This window comes from Pipistrellus kuhlii, unplaced genomic scaffold (assembly GCF_014108245.1).
Source record: "Pipistrellus kuhlii isolate mPipKuh1 unplaced genomic scaffold, mPipKuh1.p scaffold_m20_p_2, whole genome shotgun sequence".
Classification (NCBI taxonomy): Eukaryota; Metazoa; Chordata; class Mammalia; order Chiroptera; family Vespertilionidae; genus Pipistrellus; species Pipistrellus kuhlii.
In genome coordinates, this window is record NW_023425515.1 from 62,926,295 (window position 1) to 62,945,727 (window position 19,433).

At 38.1% G+C, this 19,433-nt stretch overlaps 1 protein-coding gene across 1 annotated transcript; it reads right to left on the reverse strand.

Moving 5' to 3' along the window:
* Positions 1-2,277: 2,277 nt before the first annotated feature.
* Positions 2,278-18,143, reverse strand: CUNH3orf85 (chromosome unknown C3orf85 homolog). The gene is made up of 4 exons (XM_045584009.1): positions 18,051-18,143; positions 17,905-17,957; positions 4,796-4,929; positions 2,278-2,672 (listed from the first exon to the last, which is right to left on the reverse strand). The coding sequence occupies exons 2-4, from the start codon at positions 17,951-17,953 to the stop codon at positions 2,583-2,585; spliced, it is 273 nt and encodes a 90-aa protein (XP_045439965.1). The 5' UTR covers positions 17,954-17,957; positions 18,051-18,143; the 3' UTR covers positions 2,278-2,582.
* Positions 18,144-19,433: the final 1,290 nt, after the last annotated feature.

Consider the following 19,433-nt stretch of genomic DNA (forward strand, 5'->3'; position numbering starts at 1 on the left):
TAGTCAACTGACTGAAAATTCTACAACAAGAAGGAAAGAGAAAACCAGAAGTAAAATCAGAGGAGCTGAAAAAGCCTAAGGTACGGAGACATGCTGCACGTGGAGAGGACGCAGCCAGAGAGGAGGAGAAGGCTGGGTGCCTGCCTAGCGTTCCCTAGCAGGAAGGAAATAAAAGCCCCGGACTGGGCTGAACCCCAGAACCAGCAGCGCTGAGCCCCAGTTCTGGGCCAGACCCTGGGGACCCAGGCTTGGGCAGGGGGAGATGGGGCTGTGAGGCGGAATCCCAGGGGAGCAGCGAAAAGCGAAGCTTCCGGAGTCTCGTACATTCTGCCCAGAGGACGGAATGTTGACTTTGATGCGGGATTGCCCTGGAAGGAAGAAACAAAACCTCCGGCGGTGCTGAGCCCCAGTCCTGACTGTTCTGAACCCCAGTTCTAGGCCAGCCCTGGGGACCCAGGCTCAGGCAGGGGGAGACGGGGTTGTGAGGCAGAATCCCAGGAGAGAGGCGAAAAGCGGAGGCCCTGGAGTCGCGTACATTGCACGCAGAGGACAGTCTGTTGACTCTGATGCTAGACTCCCCTAGCGGGAAGGAGAAAAAAAGCTCCAGATTGGAGGAACGCAACGAGGAGCAGGAGCCCCTGCCGGACACCAGCCAGCCGGGCGCCAGCAAGGAGTCGGGCAACGGGGGCCCCCTGGGGGGGGGTGCCCCTGGGCCTACGACCGCTGAGCACGGGCCACGGAGCCGAGGCTGGGGGCTGCTTACTGGGCGGCACCGACCCAGGAACAGGCTGAAGCCGCGCAGGAGCCGCGGAGAACAAAGGGGTGCCGCAGGCCAACCTGCTGAGCTTCTGGGACAAGGAGGAAGAAACCGAAGAAGTTTTCAATGTGAAGAAATCAAGTGAGAGCAAAAGATAGTAAAATTACTTAAGAAAGAATACAAAGAAGATCTTGAAAAATCGAAGACCAAGTCAGAACTCAACTCAGCAGCCAACATTGCAACATAAATGGGTTTAAAAAAAAAAAGGACAGAATGTTGGAACGGCGGCGGCCAGGCCTAGAGTGGCCAGGCACAAGGCAGTGGCAGCTGGGCCCGGAGCAGCAACAGCCGGGCCCCAGAGCAGCAGCAGCCAGAACCAGAACAGCAACAGCCAGGCCTGGAGCAGCCAGACCTGGGGCAGTGGCAGCCAGGCCTGAGGCGAAGGCGGCCAAGCCCAGGATGGCCAGTCCAGGAGCACCCAGGCCCAGAGCGGCCGGGCCTGGAGCGGCCAGGCCTGGAGCAGCAGCAGCCAGGCCGGGAGCGGCAGTGGCCAGACCCAGAGTAGCTGGTTGTGGAATGGACCAGAGCAATAGAAGCCAGGCTGGGAGCAGCCAGGACCAGAACAGCTCGCTCCTTGCCTGCCCCCGCCTCAAGGCTGCCTCTCAGACATGGCTGGAAACTTTTGGGGGAACTTGAGGGTCTGTTGAATCAAGTGCTGAAGGCTTAGATCTGGATGTGTTGAGTTAGTATAGCGCTGGGGTGTTGATCTGTGAGTGCCTTGTGTGGGGCCTGGATGAGGTTGGTTGATCTATTTGGAAATGTCTTTTGTGTGAAGTGTATCCTTGGGCATGTGGAGGTATTATTGATTTGAGAAAATGCTAAATAACTGATTTACTATCTGAAAAATTTAAAGTTCTGAAAGTTTAAGGTCTCTTGCCAAAAAGAGGTTTTAAAGCTAACACCTTAATTTTAATGGAGAAAGGGGAAGACAAGCCCTTCCCACCCAGAACAGGTAATCCAATTCCAATCATCAGCTATCTTTAAACAATGTGTCCATTTACACTTGATAGCTACACCTTTTGATAGCCTAAGGTCAAGTTTACATGTAAACAAATTTGCTTCTCAATTTCCAGGGCAGAAAAAAAATCAAGGTTTAAAATTATTAGATTTTAAAATTTATTCTTAGAAGTGTAAAGTTTATTAATTAAAAAAAACAACAACAACAAAAAAAGGAGATTGAAAAACCTGATGAACAATAATAGCTGTTCATTGTAGTAGAGTTGGCGATATGGGAGGGGAGTGGACTGACTTTTCTCGGGGAGAGGGGGAGTGGTGGAGGGGGGAAGAGACTGAACATAAACTGTGCACCTATGGATGAGGACAATGGGGGGTGGGGAGGGGGCGGAGAGTGGGGTGGGAACCTGGTGGAGTGGGGAAGAAATGAGGAACCTTTGTAATAATATGAACAATAAAGATTGATTTAAAAAATAAATAAATAAAAACAAACAAACAGAAAAGAAAGCTATGAACAGAGAATTTTAATGATACTGCTTTATTTTTTTTTTCTTTTTCAATAAAAGACCTTTCTGATAAATGATATTACTACAATCTTTTTAATTTTAGTTCTCATTTTATCTACCATTTACAGAGAACTTTGAATTCTAGGTCACTGCATAAATTTCCATATTTACTTTATTCAACATCTCTGTGAGACAGACATAATAAATAATCTAGTAAGTGACAAGCATTTGCCTTCAGTTCGCCAAAGCTGTGGTTTTTATACTCCCACCGTTTTTGTTATTCTGGTTTAACCGGCAAAGCACATTTATTGGGTAGTAGATATGTCAGAAGGGAAGGGATTCACGTTCAGATAATACTGTGCTGTTGTCTTCAAAGAAGTCCATTTTTCATGAGCCTGCAATAAAAGGAAACTCAAGTCATGATCTCTGAGTATGTAGAACACAGGTATCAATTATTCTGATTATCATATAGATATTTTCCAAAAGACTGAGAGAAATATAATAGAAGAATAATTCCAAGTAAGGTTTGGTTTTTATACTTTTAGTTATCTGTTTACTTCACTGATGAAATGTTTTTAGTATTCACAGGGCCATGGTACATGGTACATTATAGGATCTGTCAGTTGATCACAGCCCAGATGTATAATTACAGTCAGGAGTATATTTGAAAATTTGAATATTCCATAAGGAAGACACAGCCTTCCAGTCTACGTAATTATTTAATTTGCCAAATAAATAAAGTCTTCTTTTAATACCTCTAGATTACGCATGTAGGAGTAAAACAGGCATAAAACTAAATGCATTATTCAAGCTGCTGGTTTCCATCAGCAAATGCTAAGCAGAACCAAGCTGATCCTGCTAGACCAGTAAAAACCCAGGTATCTGAAGTAAGAAGAGGACCCAAGCCTCAGGAAAAACACAGAAATTCAACTTTTACAATGATTTTACCTATCTATCTATCTATCTATCTATCTATTTATTTATTATTTTTGTTGTTAATCTAAGGATATTTTTCCATTAATTTTTAGGGAGAATGTAAGACAGAGGGAAAGACAGGGAGAAGCATCAGTGTGAGAGAAACACATTGATTAATTGCCTCTTGAACTGGGCCAGGGAGGAGCCCACAACCATGCTCTTGACTGGAATCTAACCTGGGACCCTTTGGTCCACAGGCCAATGCTCTATCCACTGAGCCAAACTGGCTAGGCCTATAATGATTTTATACAACTTTTATTTTTTTAACATATTTTTTATTGATTTTTTACAGAGAGGAAAAGAGAAGGATAGAGAGCGAGAAACATCGATGAGAGAGAATCATAGATCAGCTGCCTCCTGCACACTCCTACTGGGGATGTGCCCGCAACCAAGGTACATGCCCTTGACCAGAATCAAACCTGGGACCTTTCAGTCCGCAGGCCCACGCTCAAGTTTTATACATGGTGGTAGTGAAAATCTAATACATGTGGAAAGAAAGAAAGAACAAATCAGTGAAGGAATTAATTGCTATATATCCTCATTTTCTAAATTGCTGAGTTGTGAGAGGGAAATCATGACTGAAGGAAATCATGAGACTGATTGAAATCTTCAGATAATTTAGCAATTTCATTTGCCTGGAGTTTCAAAGTGTTCTTCCATCAAAAAGAGGAAATAAAACTGGTGAATGCAAGTTTCTTTTTTATTTCTCTTGGAATGAGTATACAAATGAATAGGAAAATGTAAAAAAGACAAGCAAATGAAATGACATTAAAAGCATGGGTAATTATAACAGAGGGAAGTTAGCTGCTGAACAAGTGAGAGAGAACTAAAATGTGACCGCAATCTATCCATCCACCTACCAGAATGAAATCATTTATTGAGACTTGACTGCATAACAGTCATTTTAGTAGCTCCTGAGAATAATTATTTTGATGTAGAAGATTTGCACTTTACCTTTGTAACCTAAATAGGAAGGTTGGGTGCATGAAACAAATAATTTCAGTGTGACATTTTGTGAACTATTCACACATAAATGCCCCCTGGAAAGCAGGGAGAGGCATCAGAAAGGAGACATTTGATCTTAGTTTTGAAAGTAGATATGGAGCCAAAATCGGTTTGGCTCAGTGGATAGAGTGTCAGCCTGCAGACTGAAAGGTCCCAGGTTTGATTCTGGTCAAGGGCATGTACCTTGGTTGCGGTCACATTCCCGATAGGGGGTGTGTAGGAGGCAGCTGATCGATTGATGTTTCTCTCTCATCGATATTTCTAACTATCTCTCCAACTCTCCCTTCCTCTGTAAAAAATCAATAAAATATATTTTTAAAAAGAAAGAAAGGAAGGAAGGAAGGAAGGAAGGAAGGAAGGAAGGAAGGAAGGAAGGAAGGAAGGAAGAAAGGAAGGAAATATGGAGTTCACCAGACAAAAGTCACTTTATGGAGAGGAAAGGGCAGATATAGCTCATGGCAGATGGAGAGGAAAAATCAGGACTAGGTTGGTGGTGTGTTGAAGCTAGCTGATGTGATGCCTATTTAAATGAAAATACCTGACCAGCCAGTGTGTATTCCCACGTATTCGGACTGTGATCTGGGTCCCAGTAATCCTGCAAATATATGTGTCTTTTGAGATGTAGGAACTGGTTTGCTGGATCTTCCAACAAAAATGGCGCTCCCAATGCTCCTGTAATTCAGAGTACAAGAGCACAGCATCTTTTAGGGCAACAGTTTACATCTCAATGTTTCCTCTTAAAGAGACACAGCTGTGGTCCTGGGAAAATGGGCACCTAAGAAGGAAACCTTGGAAAAGTTTTGCCTGGAGGGAGGTGGTTGCTCCTTAGTCCTTTGCCACCATTGTACTGACACCACTCTGTGTGAGTTGTATACGGCACAGCATGAAAGCTGGTGCTGTGTGGTGTGGATGGAGATTTTCAGAGTTTCTGACATGCATGGGAGCCCACAGAATCAAATTCCAGCTCTATCACTATTTTAGGCAAGTTGTTTGATTTCTCTGAGCTCTAGTTTTCTTATATGTAAAATGGTATAATTAAAACAATAACAACACAGTAACAAAATAACATTGGATTGCCATTAGAATTGGAAAAATTAATAAATATAAACTACCTGGCTCAACTCTGGCAGTCAACAAGCCTTCTAAAATAGAACATATATTTCAGTTTAAAGCAGATTGCTCAGAAATCTGGCACCGTACTTAAAATTTGTTAATATCAATAAAGCCATCATTAAGTCAAACAGACCTATGTTTTCTATCTCCTTCACACTTCAGGATTTAAAAAAAAAATGATTATTTTAAAAATCTAAACTTCCTTAAAATCTTGAAATTTTAACAGTCTATATTGTGTTTTTATTCTTAAAGAAAACACAATAAGGTTCAGAGTTGTAAGTTGAATAAATAAAAAGGAAAACACACAATCTTCACCTATTTGTAACAATACAGTCTGTTTATTGCTTGTGATAAAGAAGCATTTATTACAAATCTAATTGTGAGCTTGTTATGCTAGGCACTCTACAGATTCATCATTAAACAGATATCTATTGACAAATACTCTGTATGGATCGGGGTAAGTGAGTTTTGAGGTACGAAATTTCTCTATAGAAAAGAAAAAGGAAAAGCTTAAGATACAAAACAAGAGAATATAAGATTTGGGCTAAGAGAGTTTTGGAGAAGCTTATATTACTGAGCACTAGGGTTTTGGGACACAAGCAGACATTTTCATGGTCAAGAAATTGCTTAACCTAATCCTTGAAGAAAATATTAAATTAGCTTCATGGGAGAAGGGACAAGACTTTTCATTTTAAACGTTGGAATAATGAGAGCAAAAGTCATTGTCAATCTATAAGACAAATCTCTGAAAACAAGTATATACACACAAATATTAACAATATTAGCTAGCACTTATTGAGCATGGTGCTAAATTCTTTAGCTGAATTACCTTATTTAATACTCACAACAAACCTAAGAAATAGCATTGTCAATCATTTCATTTTGGAGACACAGAAACTAAGTCATAAAAAAACTTTAAAAAATATGTTGGAGGCCACACAGCCAGTGAGAGGCAGAGATGAAATTCTCCCTTCAGAGCTACTGCACTAGATTATGATTGTGAGCCAGGTATACTTGGGACCATATACCAGTAATAATAATATTAAAAGTCTCATGCATTATAGACAAAAAGAAACAACAGTTACTTACACATTCTCTATGAACACATGCTTTTCCAAGCTTGGCCTTGAGCTCTAAGCAGGGTTCTGATTATTAGCCCTATTATTTCCACTTTAACTTGCCAATCCAGTAACCTCTGGTTGCAAATGATTGTCTATTGAAAATGACACCTCTCTGGATACTATACGTCAATCAGGCTGCCTTTAGATGCAAAACATTACTACTAATGCAGGATTGAAAAATGATTCAGACACATTCTTCATTTATAAAATGTTAGCAACTTTAATTATTCAATGATTTAAAAATAAAAGACAAAAGTCAACCTCAGAAGATTTTAGTAACATATGTCAGAAATAATTCTGGCCTGCTGCTAGATAATTTAGTTCAATACAGTCAAACCAGATGGTAATGGGAGCCATTCTCTAAGATTGTCCCCAAAGATCACTGCCTCCTGGTATTCATATTCTGGGTGGTCACCTCTCTCACTTAGTAAGGCTGACCAGTGTGTGCATAATGTGTGATATCACAGTGTGTGATTTCTGGGGCTAGGAAATAAAAGCTTATAGCTTCTGGCTTGCCCTCTTCTTGGATCCCTTGCCCTAAGGGAAGTCAGTCTTCTACCAACAACCATGTAAGCCAGGCACTGGGAATCTGATGCCTTTGCTCCAGTCAAGCCCTCAAATAAGGACAGCTCCCACTAGCATCTTTAACTACAACCTCATGAGAGATCCTAAATCAGAATCATCAACCTATGCCACTCACAAATTCCTGACTTTCAGACACTGTGAAATAATAAATGTTGATTGTTTTAAGCTGCTAAGGCTTGGGGAAAGCCATAATAGATAACTAATGCAATGCATTATAAGCACCTACTTATATCATGGAAACTGCCAATCAACAGAATTGAGACTAGGATAAGGCAAGTGAGGCCACTAGGCATCAAATAATAAGAAGGAACTCACTCTCAGAGTTATGCAAATGTACCATAAGACTGCCACTTGCCTCACCCTTATTTCAACGGGATGAAAAACACTGCACTAAACAGGGTTCTAATTATTAGCCCTATTATTTGTAGTTTAACTTGCCAATCCAGTAACCCCTGGTTCCAAATGAGTGTCTATTGAAAATGACAGCCTCTCTGATAATCACCACTGCATGGAAAGATAAATAAACAAACAAACTAACAAAAACAAGTAAAAACCCCTTGCCTCTAAGGCACTCGTATTCATATTATAAATAATTACAGGAAGATATATTGTGATTAGACCTTCAAAAGGGAGAGTGAATAATTCGAATATTGCATGGAGGCTGCATAAAGAAATTAGTTTTGAGTTGAGCATTGAAGAACATGTAAGGTTTCACAGCTAGGAGGAAGGAATGACAGCAAAGAGCACGTATTCCAGGCTGAAGAAGATAAAGAGCTCAGAGCAGAAGAGCAAGATAAGTTTCAGGTTCAATGGCCCTCACTTTGTCAGTGTGATCGAAGGTAACTGTGGTATAGATATATTAAAGATAATGTTGGAAAGATAATCTGGTGCTTGATTCTGAAAGATTATTACTGTCATACCAAGGACTTTGGGCTTTAGTCTGTAAATAATGATGATTTATGTGCCAGGAAATGATCAGGACAAGTTTTACTAAAAAAAATAAAAATGATTGTGATAAAATATACATAAATAAAACATACCATTTTAAACATTTTTAAGTATATACTTCAGTGGTATCATGTACACTCACAATGTTGTGCAACCATCACTACTATCTCTAGAACTTTTTCAGTATCTGAGATAGAAACTCTACTCTTTTTTTTTTTAATATATATTTTATTAAATTTTTACAAAGAGAAAGAGAGAGGGATAGAGAGCTAGAAACATCGATGAGAGAGAGACATCGATCAGCTGCCTCTTGCACACCTCCCACTGGGGATGTGCCCGCAACCAAGTTACATGCCCTTGCCTGGAATCGAACCCGGGACCTTTCAGTCCGCAGGCCGACACTCTATCCACTGAGCCAAACCGGTTTTGGTGAGAAACTCTACTCTTAAACAATAATTCCCATGGTCCTCTCCCCCAGCCCCTGGTAAATACTTTTTTACTTTGTATCTCCAGGAGTTGGTTTATTCTAGGGACCTTAGATAAAGGGAATCCTGTAATATTTGTCTTTCTGTGTCTGACTTATTTCACAAAGTATAATATCTTCAAGTTTTATACATGGTGTGGCATATGTCAGTCAGCCTTTCATTCCTTCTTAAGGATAATTATTTTGTTTCATATATGCCAACATTTTGTTTATCCGTTCATAGATTTACTTTTGACAACTCCTCTGTCAGTGTTATGGAGAGTAAAAGGAAGAGAGTTAGAGTGAAAGAAACAAGGTCAGAGGCCCTTTGAATAATCCAGACAAGAGGTAAGTAGGTGACAGAGGGATAGAAAGACAAAATGGACTGGGAGGGAACTGGAAATTCCCATTCAATTAGGCTGACTAGTATGGACTGACCAGTATTACATTTTTGGTTTCAGATGAAATGTATGACTTTCCATAGGTGACTTTCAGATTTCTCTTTATTACATTTGAATCAAAAGTGTTCTACACTTTTGTGCACTAACTCTGTTTTTAAAAAGGTTTTTAAAAAACACACACAAAAAAAACCCACAAAGGGAATGGCTAGGTAAAGCAATTTCGATACCCTCAATATCAAATAAATATTTTGAAACAAATTATGCCTAGGATATAATTTACAGATGAAAAAAATCATAATCATTCTTAAGATAGTTTTATTTAGAATCATGCAAAAGTAAAACCAGTATTTTGCATCATTATCCTGGTGCATTGTACAATTGCTAAGAAAACATTGCTATTACATCAATCTTGGCTGAGAAGTTTGCTTTAAAATATAAGCCCAAGCTATTTTAAGCTCTAATTATTCTGTCTTTTGTAAATCTTTTTTTTTTTCCTTCATGGAAAATGTTTTTCTCATATAATCTCCTCCGGCATCCCTCTCCACCTCCCAGAACAAAGTGCTTACCTCAGCATTATGCGACCAACAAGCATCCAATAAATATTAACTGATGGTGATAATAACATCACCCAGGAGAGAGATAGAAAGTAGTATTTATTATCCCACTTTACAAATGAGAAAATTGCCACATGGAGATAAAATGACTCACTCAAGGTCACATAGTAAGTCAATGGCAAGACTGAAAATAAAATGTAAGTTATACAGAAGGGCATGCTATTATCCTCTCTGCTTGAGAAATCTCTCCTCCCTTTTTCAATCTGCCTGATCATCCTTGAAAGTTAGTGAGAACAAAATCAGAGTTTTGTGTTTGCAAGCCTATATAATACTGCTGGGGTTTGAAAACTGAACCCTGAGTTTTATAACCTGGTTGGCTATTAAATGGGTGGGTTTTTTTTATTTATTTATTTTTTATTTATTTTTTTTTAATGTAGACAATGTGAGTCAGGTTAACACCTTTTTAAAACTTTATAATCATAAGCTATAAAAATATATTTCTCTATCCAAATTCCTACACACCCACCTTTCTTTCATCCTGTATCATAGTCTTACTAAGAACTGTCAAGCTTAGTTCTACTATCGCAATCATTCTAGAATATCCTCTTCAGAAAGTTCTATGCAGTAGAAATAGGCAGAAAGAGTTCACATCTCTCTTCACACAAGCCAAGAAAGATCAGAGATGCAAAGTCTTATCCTGGCCCTGGCAGTGACTAGTCACCAAGTCACTTTTTATTCCTGTACCTCCATTATCTGTTCTGTAAGATGAGGCTGCATCGTATCATCTCTAAGGTCTCTTCTAGTTCTAATATTTTTAACCAGGATGTATTCATACCGAATAAGTCCTGAACTGAAAATGTCTTTCTCTGTGTGGTATTATGTCATCAGAGCATAGAGAATATGCTAATTGGGCACAGCTCTTACTACTGTCAAGGAATTTACATGCTGAAAAATTCAGCACTGAAACAGACAGAAATAAGTGAAAGAGACATAAAAATAGACCTGCCCAATAATTAAAGCAAAACAAAAATGTTTTCACATTATGCACAAAGATGAGTGCCCATCACAGGCTGATGAGCAGTATGGGAGTAACGGAAGCTATATTAGAAGTGGAAAGATTCTCTATATTGCCATCACCAGGGAAGGTTGAAAAAGACACTTTAAACTGGATAGTGGAGAAATGACTGACTAGTCAGTATACTAAGCATGTGACCATGAAAATAATACTTGTGGTAGGAACCCATACACTAAAAAGATCAATGTGAATTAATATGAAGCTTAAGATACAGAATGAAAGGGCAGAGATTGGTGGCAGATTCCTGTTTTCTTCAATTTGGACTAATCCCAGGCCTCTTTTTCCCTTTATGTGCTCTGCCCCTCAGGAGGGGAAGTGCCTCATTTAATTGGTAAGTGAAGAGGCATAAGTTGGCATGTCCAGCCCACTCTTCCTTTTTTCTTGGGAGAGTGAGCTGCACTCAGAGGGCATACTTTCTGTTTTGGTTCTGCAACCTACAATTGGGTATGAAATTTGCCCAGTTGTGGGTCCAGTCATCAGGCCTGTTATGTACTTATAATGAGAGAATAACATTTGCTATTTATTATTTTTATTGGATATGGTCTCAGCCCATGCCCTTAAATATTGATGTCTTTTAAAATAGATAATATAAGTATTTAGGCAATTATATGTGCACATAAATTAAGTACTGAAAGTATAAATGGCCACTAGGAATTAAGCACTAAAGAGGATCTGGAGAAAAGGATATACAAACATTCTCCAAGACCTATATAAATGTAGGGAATTTTTTTTTTTAAATTTTGTGAAAGATTAAAATACTAATGTTTAGGTTCATAATTTTTAGACTTAAATATTTTATTCTTTGTGTTAAGTAAATTTTCTTCACAAATAATAAAAATAGCTATTTTTTTCTTTCCACTCTACACTTTGGTCACTGACCAAAACTTCATGGTGGAAGATAAAATAGTTATATTTAATAGAATGGATTATTATATTTTGCTGAAAATCAGATAAAAATTAGTGAGAGAGAAAAGTAGAGCAACAAAATATGGGTTGTGAGATAAAAAGATTGAAAAAGAAAAAAAAAGAAGAAGAGAGAAATCAAGAAAAGAAATCAAAGAAAGAAGAGAAAAAAGAAGGGAGGTTGCAAAGTATAAGAAGTCATGAGAAGAACAGGACACAAAGTAGCAGTAAGATGAGAGAAGCAAGGAGGTTTGATGGACATGCACTGGGGGGGAAAAAAATGAGGCACTGGACTGTGGGACCAGCTTTCAAATTGTCAGCCTCATAGTAAGCCATCTGTTATTAAAATGTTTTGTAACTGAACTTTTAACTCAGAGACGTCAACTTTATTGACGTCACAATTGCTGATGTGTTGAGTACTTTGAAATGTAAACAGAAACTTGTATGGCTTGAGTTCAACTTCCATCTGTTTTGACCTGCTCTCAGTATTCAGCCACATTCACGCTCACTCTCCTGGCCACATACTTCCCTGGGATATATTTTGGAGCCAGCAGACATTTTATTGGTCTTTAGTCACATAGACAGAGAAATTTGTAACTCATGAATAGCAGCATTTTGCATGATCCCATAAGAGGCTTTCTGGGTCACTGCCTTTTTGTGTTGATCGGATTCCCAACTCTAACATCATGGCAAAAGATTCCACATGGCTAGGAAAAGAGAATTTTTCTACAGCATTCAGCATGCTCAATGAATCTAGTCATAGGCAATGGCTTTTTTTTTTTTTTTTTTTTTTTTTTGTCCAACCAAGTTATTTACCAGTTTATTCTTACTATCCACTTTCTTCAAAGCAAGATCAACCTTAAGCCAAAGTGCGTAGGTAAAATTAAGATTTTTAAAAAATAAAAATCTTATAAAAGAAATCAAAAGTGTATCAAGGAATATAGACTTTCCAAGAAATTGGAGGGCTGCAGGCCTGAGGGAAAAGGGCCATTCCTTTCATGAAGATAAAACAAAAAGGAAGAGGTTGGAGGTGCTGACAGGGTCATGGGGAAGAAAGTGTAAGTTTAACAGCTCTTGTTAAAAGAAACCAAACCAAACAAACTTCATGATAAATTGGTTACTAACTGTGGGCTGAAAAACAGGAGTTTAAACTATGCTAGAGAAACAGGCTGAAGGCACTTTTGGTTTTCCTCTGTCTTAAACCAGAAGGCATACTTGTACTTTATAGATAGTCCTGATTACAGGCCAACATTAAGGATATAACTCCTCTCCCTCCCCATCCCCTCAATTGTTTCATATATGAGTCAATCCCAAGAATTGGTTTACATATTCAGTAAACACTTTCCAAATATGTGTATTTTCTATATTTCCTCTTTCTGAGATATGGGGCTATTTGATTTTATTTAATCCCACTGAGGTGGGATATGCTGAGTTCAGGACTTCTTTTTCTTTTCAGTACAACTAGGAACTGTCATAGAACAGTCTTTGGTTATTTCCTGGTCTGGCTATTTCCTCAGATAAAGTCACCCAGCTCCCTAACTCCGGACCTTTACTTGTGGAATCAATGGCTATAATACTGGCTCTATTTCTTTTCCAGGAGGAGATCTTGCTGTGTGCTCTGCTGCCTCTCCCATCTCTGCATAGCCCATATCTAGCACTGTAGTGCCAGAGGGGACAGTTTGTAAAAAGAAGAGTTTTGTTCTCAAAAGACCTGGATGTAGAATTTGTATGTGAATTATCATCCTATTGAATAACCGTGTAGTTTGGTCATTTATCTTGTCTAAGTCTCAGTTTTATTTTTGTGTAACGGGAATCATAACATCTATTTGCAGAGTGATTCTGAGAATTGAATTAAGGTAACATATAATAAAGGCTTAAAGTAGCAATATTTGTTGATTTATTATAGAAGAGAACAATTTTGACCTAAATGCTAAAGAAAGAGTTGCTTTGTTTTGTAATAAAATTATGACACTTGACTTCTAATTCTCTGACTAGGGAATCATCTCCAATGTGTAAGTTACTATTTTGAGAAAATCAATAAAATAATTTGGGGACTTTGCCCAGAAGTGTAATTACTTGAATAAGACTATCATTTTTAGCTTCAGCAATCCCATTAGGAAAATAGATAATGAGATCTTTTCCCTATTTACTTTAAATTAAGTTCCAGATAAGAGTAATTTGTTAGACAACTAATCTGTAACAGAGAAAACTTTTTTAAATAACAGAAACAAACAAAATTTTTAAATTGTTGTTTTCTTATGATAAGCAGAAGGGCTCCAGGGAGGAATAGATGAATAGGCTACATTCTTATATAAAAAAGGGAGGGAGTACGTAGTAGTAAAGAAAGTTGATTCAAGCTAATATTTTCCTACTTCAGTGGTGTACAATTTAGAAAATGTTGGTTAAATTAGTTACTAGTTTAACAAATGAACTGGATTCTAAGACTTCAGTCTCTTCCTGCAAGCAATAAAGGCTTCTTTCCTGAGATCTGAAAGGCACTTGCAGTGTCAACAGTCCTCTGTCCTTAATTTCTGATCTCAGCTTGTATCTTCAATGACATAAACTCAGTCATTCATTCATTTATTCACTATTAAGTGAAGTGAGTCAAAGTAGTTTCTTTATAGGTAGACATATTTGTATCTCAGCTGGGGTTAAAGTTAATTCCAACTTCTAAGTGCACAAAAATCACTTTTGCAGAACCATTTTCCCTTTGCCAGATATTTTTGACCCTGTAGTGTTCACAGGGGAATGTGGACCAGATGTAGTGCTTTTAGCCTTGCAGTTATCCACTGTCACCCACTCTAAAGTCAATTGCATGGATGAGCAGTCAAGGCAAAGCATTATACTGATGGATTATAACTAGCCCATGGCTTCAGTTTGCAGTGTGCTCCTCACTCATTCAAACTGAGCCAAACTCACTTTTCTCATCCGGAGATATAGACTGTAACTTGGTGTGATGATAATTGCTTTATATTAATGTGGTTAAAAATTTATAAACCACAGACGGGTGGACCTACATTACCACCATTTGTCCACCAACCAGATCTGAAATATCATGGCTGGCATGTACACATAAGGAACTATCTGGCATTGAAATTGGGACTCAAAAGAACTGTTGGCCCAGAAAGGAACTCACTACAGACTGATCCATTTGCCTCTCAGCATAACCATTATGGCTTGTTGCAGTTTAGGTTCTTACAAGGGCATTTCTTAAATCACATGATCTCACACATCTAGAGGAAATAATGAACAACATAAACAGACCCTGAGAAATAGAACCAGTGATCAGACTCTCAAACTTCAGAGGGAAAATAAGGGAGGATGGGGGTAAGGGGAAGAGATCAACCAAAGGACTTGTGTGCTTACATATGGGCCTAGCCAGTGGCCATGGACAACGGGGGTTGAGAGGGGGGAGGGGGGGCATATCTAGGGAGGGTTTTGGGATGGGAATGGGGGAATAAGGACAATTATGTGAGACCATAATCAATCAAAAATTATAAATAATTTAATTAAACATGTCTCAAATACAAAGTGCAATATTGATGATTAAAACTCTTTATGAAGCCCTGCCTGGGTTCGATGTAGATCAGAGTGCAGTAGGTGGGGCATGTACAGGAGGCAACCAATTAATCTCTCTCTCTCTCTCTCTCTCTCTCTCTCTCTCTCTCTCTCTCTCTCTCTTTTCTCTTCCTCTTTTTTCCTTTCTCTCTAAAATTAATAAAAACATATCCTCAGGTGAGGATTAAAAAGACCTCTTTACTAAAATTGTGGACGAAAAGGGGCCACATGCTAACCTGACTAACTCAGGGAAGCCTGCATGGCACTCTTGCAAACTCAAAGACCTAAAGTAACCACAAAGGACAGTCTGAAATTAAAACTTTAACTAAAAGCAGTTATGGTGGGCAGTCATTTCCTAGGCAGGTATCTTCCCTGAGAAAGATAAACTTTGATCTTAACCGAGACTGTTGTCTTTTTGCATCAATGATAACATACCTTTGGAATGTCAGGGTAACTTGTAATTTCCCCTTTTCTGAAACTTTCAGGGCACAACCAATACACCAGGGCACAGGCCACAGGCCACAAATTCCCTCATTGTTATTGTGTTAATTGTTGACTGTTAGTTATCCTCTACCCATCTATGTAAAAGAAGCATGTATCTATCATTTTACTTTTTATCCAATCTCAGACATATCCTTGGTTTTGCTTTCTCCCACCTTCCTAATCTATCACCAGTGGATTTCATGTAACCCACCCATGTCTCCTCCTATGTCTCCTCCTTTGATGGTAATTTGTAAAAATGGGTGAAAACCATCCATTTTTCAGAGCATTATGCCAATACATTGAGATTCTGTTTCCCAGAAATTGTAGACAGTTTAGCTCAAATGAACTCACAAAAATTATTTACAGGTTTGAATGTTTCTTAAGTTAACAAAATTATTCACAAGCTTAGGAATAAAAGGCTAATTATGTATTCTCATATATACCTAGATTAATAGTCTAGATCACATGTGTCAAACACAAGGCCCGTGGGCCAAATCCGTCCCGCCAGGCCTTGCAATGTGGCCCGCACCACGCTGTCATCACTGCACTCCGCTGCGTTTCCATCACACTGACAGTTTATGACTGTTCAGTAAACCATTCGGCCGGCAATTTAGGCTGGATTTTAGATTTTGGCCCCTTCTCTGATTGAGTTCGACACCCCTAGTCTAGATATAGTGCACAGTTGGTGGGAATACAGAATGGTGCAGCCACTGTGGCAAACAGTGTAAAGATTCTCCAGAAAGTTAAAAATGGAACTGCCTTATGACTCAGCAATTTCACTTTGGGGTATATATTTGAAGAAACCCAACTGGTTCAAAAAATATATATGCACCCTTCTGTTACTTGCAGTGTTATTTACAGTAGCCAAGATATGGAAGCGACCCAAGAGCCCATTAATAGACAAATGGATAAAAAAGTGGTGGAACAGATATAAAGTGGAATATTATTTAGCCATAAAAAAGAATGAGATCTACCACTTGCAACAGCATGAATGGACCTAGAGTGAAATTATGCCGAGTGAAATAAGCCAGACAGAAAAAGATAAATATCATATGATTTCACTTATATGTGAAATCTAAAGGGCAACATAAACAAATAAAATAGAAACAAATGCTTAGGTACTGAGAACAGACTGATGGTTGCCACAAGGGAGAGGGGTTGGAGGACTGGGTGAAAAAATGAAGATATTAAGAAATATAAATTGGAGTTTTTTCTGTATGCATTATGGTGGGTAAGGACATATGCAGAAGAAATATAGTTATGTAACCCTTTTATATCAATCATCCCTGAATGCAAATGAAAGTCTCCACCCAGAAAAATCCCTTTTTTAAACTGTATAACCCAGGAGTTTGAGGCCACTTTCTCTCTGGACTGGCCTACTCCTTGTTTGTAGTATATCTTCAACAAATCCCACTTTGCTTTAAAAGAAAAGAAGTACAAATTGTTAGTTATAAAATAGTCATGGAGATGTAAAGTACAGCATAAGAATCATAGACAGTAATATTGTAATACCTATGTATGATGTCAGGTAGGCACTTGAAATATCAGGAGATTACTTATAAAGTATATGATTGGCTAACCATTATGCTGTACACATGAAATTAAAATGAAATAACATTCAGTGTAGACTTTAATTGAAAAATAAAATTAAAATATAATGCAAAAAACAAATGAAATACAAAAAATGACTTAGATATAGATATATATCTATTTGTGTGTGTGTGTGTGTGTACCTCAAGCAGAGTATATAATTTTTACATGATTCTCAGAGGCATATTATAAAAGTAGAAATTTATTCTGATTTAAGCATCTACCTCAGAGTATTTATAAATTTCATATATTTAACTGTGAGAATAACTTATACCTTTGTGAGTATCTTCAGTTTTGGTTACAAGAAAAACAAAAGATCTCTCAGTTAAATTCAGATATAAGCCACTGAATTACTGGGCCAATTTGGCAGCAAATTATCTGGCCTCTAGTGCCTTCCTTGATCTGCCTTTAAAACAGCATCTCTCTGAGCTACTGCTTGCCCTAAAGGTTAGTGAATTCATATTCTCAAAGTACCTTGAGGTCCCAACATAATAGTACTATGTAAGTATTACAGTTTCTAAAAGGCATTTAAATTTCTTCTTTGCTCAAGGACACCAGAGCACTTTTTTGTTAAATAGATTTCTTAGCAACAGTAACATGTTACTATGTTAACACATAATTAGGAATATAATGATCTCTCTCTCTCTCTCTCTCTCTCTCTCTCTCTCTCTCACACACACACACACACACACAATTAACAATAATGTATTCAAAAACACATAGTTTGCTTTCCTCAATGCTTTAGAATTGGTCTATGAATAAAGCCTGTTTATTCATGTCTTTAAAAAAGTCAAAAGGGTTTATCTATTAACCTAGTAGTTGTAAGACACAAATAGAAACAAATAGTTCTTACCTATAAGCAAAGTTGAACACAGAGCCACTTGAAGCATTTTAGAGGCCATGATCCTGTTTTGGAAAAAATAAAGATTTGTTTATTTTAATTTACACCAAAGAAAAGCTTTAGGGCACATTGGAACTTTCTATGAATATGGAGCTTACCTGTAATAAGTGTTAGGAGCTGAGGCAAGGCAGAGAGAGGCCGTTGCTCGAGGCAGCTTTGTTTTATCTAGCACCTGCCTTTTTACCCTTTGGACTTTTGTGAATTGACACTTTACGAGCTGTTTTTTTCATGGGTCATGTATTTGTTTACTAATTTTGTCACTTGCACAGACTAATATGATGTAAAAAAAAAAAAAGGTAGAAAACTCATTTGTTGGTGGGAATATAAAATGGTACAGTTACTTTGGAAAACAGTTTGACAGTTTCTTATAGATCTGAGCATGCAATTGCCATACAACCCAGAGATTGCACTATTGGGCGTCTATCTCAGGGAAATGAAAACCTATATTCATACAAAAAACCTATGTAAGACTGTTCACAGCAGCTTCACTAGAATTATAGAAACTGGAAACAGCAACTTTATTAATAATTCACAAAAACTGGAAACATCCCAGAAGTCTTGCAACAGCTGACTGTTAAGTAGATGGAGGTATACCTGTATTATTGAATTACTCCTCAGCAGAAATTCAATAAAAATTACTGATAGACATAATAAATTGGACACATTTCAAAATTACTAATGCCGAAACCAGTTTGGCTCAGTGTATAGAGCGTCAGCCTACAGACTGAAGGGTCCCAGGTTCGATTCCTGTCAAGGGCATGTACATTGGTTGTGAGCATATCCCCAGTAGGGTTGTGCAGGAGGCAGTTGGTCGATGATTCTCTCTCATCAATGTTTCTAGCTCTCTGTCCCTCTCCCTGTAAAAAATCAATAAAATATATATATTTTAAAAAATTACTTACCTGTATGTGTCCATATATATAGCCTTCTTGATATGACAAAATTATAAAAATAAAGAACATTTTGGTATTTGTTATGAATTAAAGATGGAGGTTAGGGAGGTGGTTTTGGTTATAAAAGGGCAATATGAGGGACCCTTGTGGAGATGGAACAATTCTGTATCTTGACTGTGGTGGCTATAAGAACATAAGCATGATAAAACTGCATAGAAATAAATACACTACACACATCTCTCTCTCTCTCTCTCTCTCACACTCACACCCACCCACACACACACACACACACACACACACACTAGATGTAAGACTTGGAAAATCTGAATAGGATTAGATTATCTCATGAGTATATCAATATCAATATACTGGCTGTTGTAATATTATACTCCACTCAAGTTTGCAAAATGTTACCCTGGGAGAAAGTGAGGGAAGAACACACAGGATCTCTCTGTATTATTTCTTACAAGTGTGCATGGAACTCTCGATATCTCAAAAATATAAAGTTTAATTAAAAGCAAAGGGATTTTTAACTTCCTGGTAACATCTGTTTCCAACAAGAGAACATAATGAATATAATCAGAACTT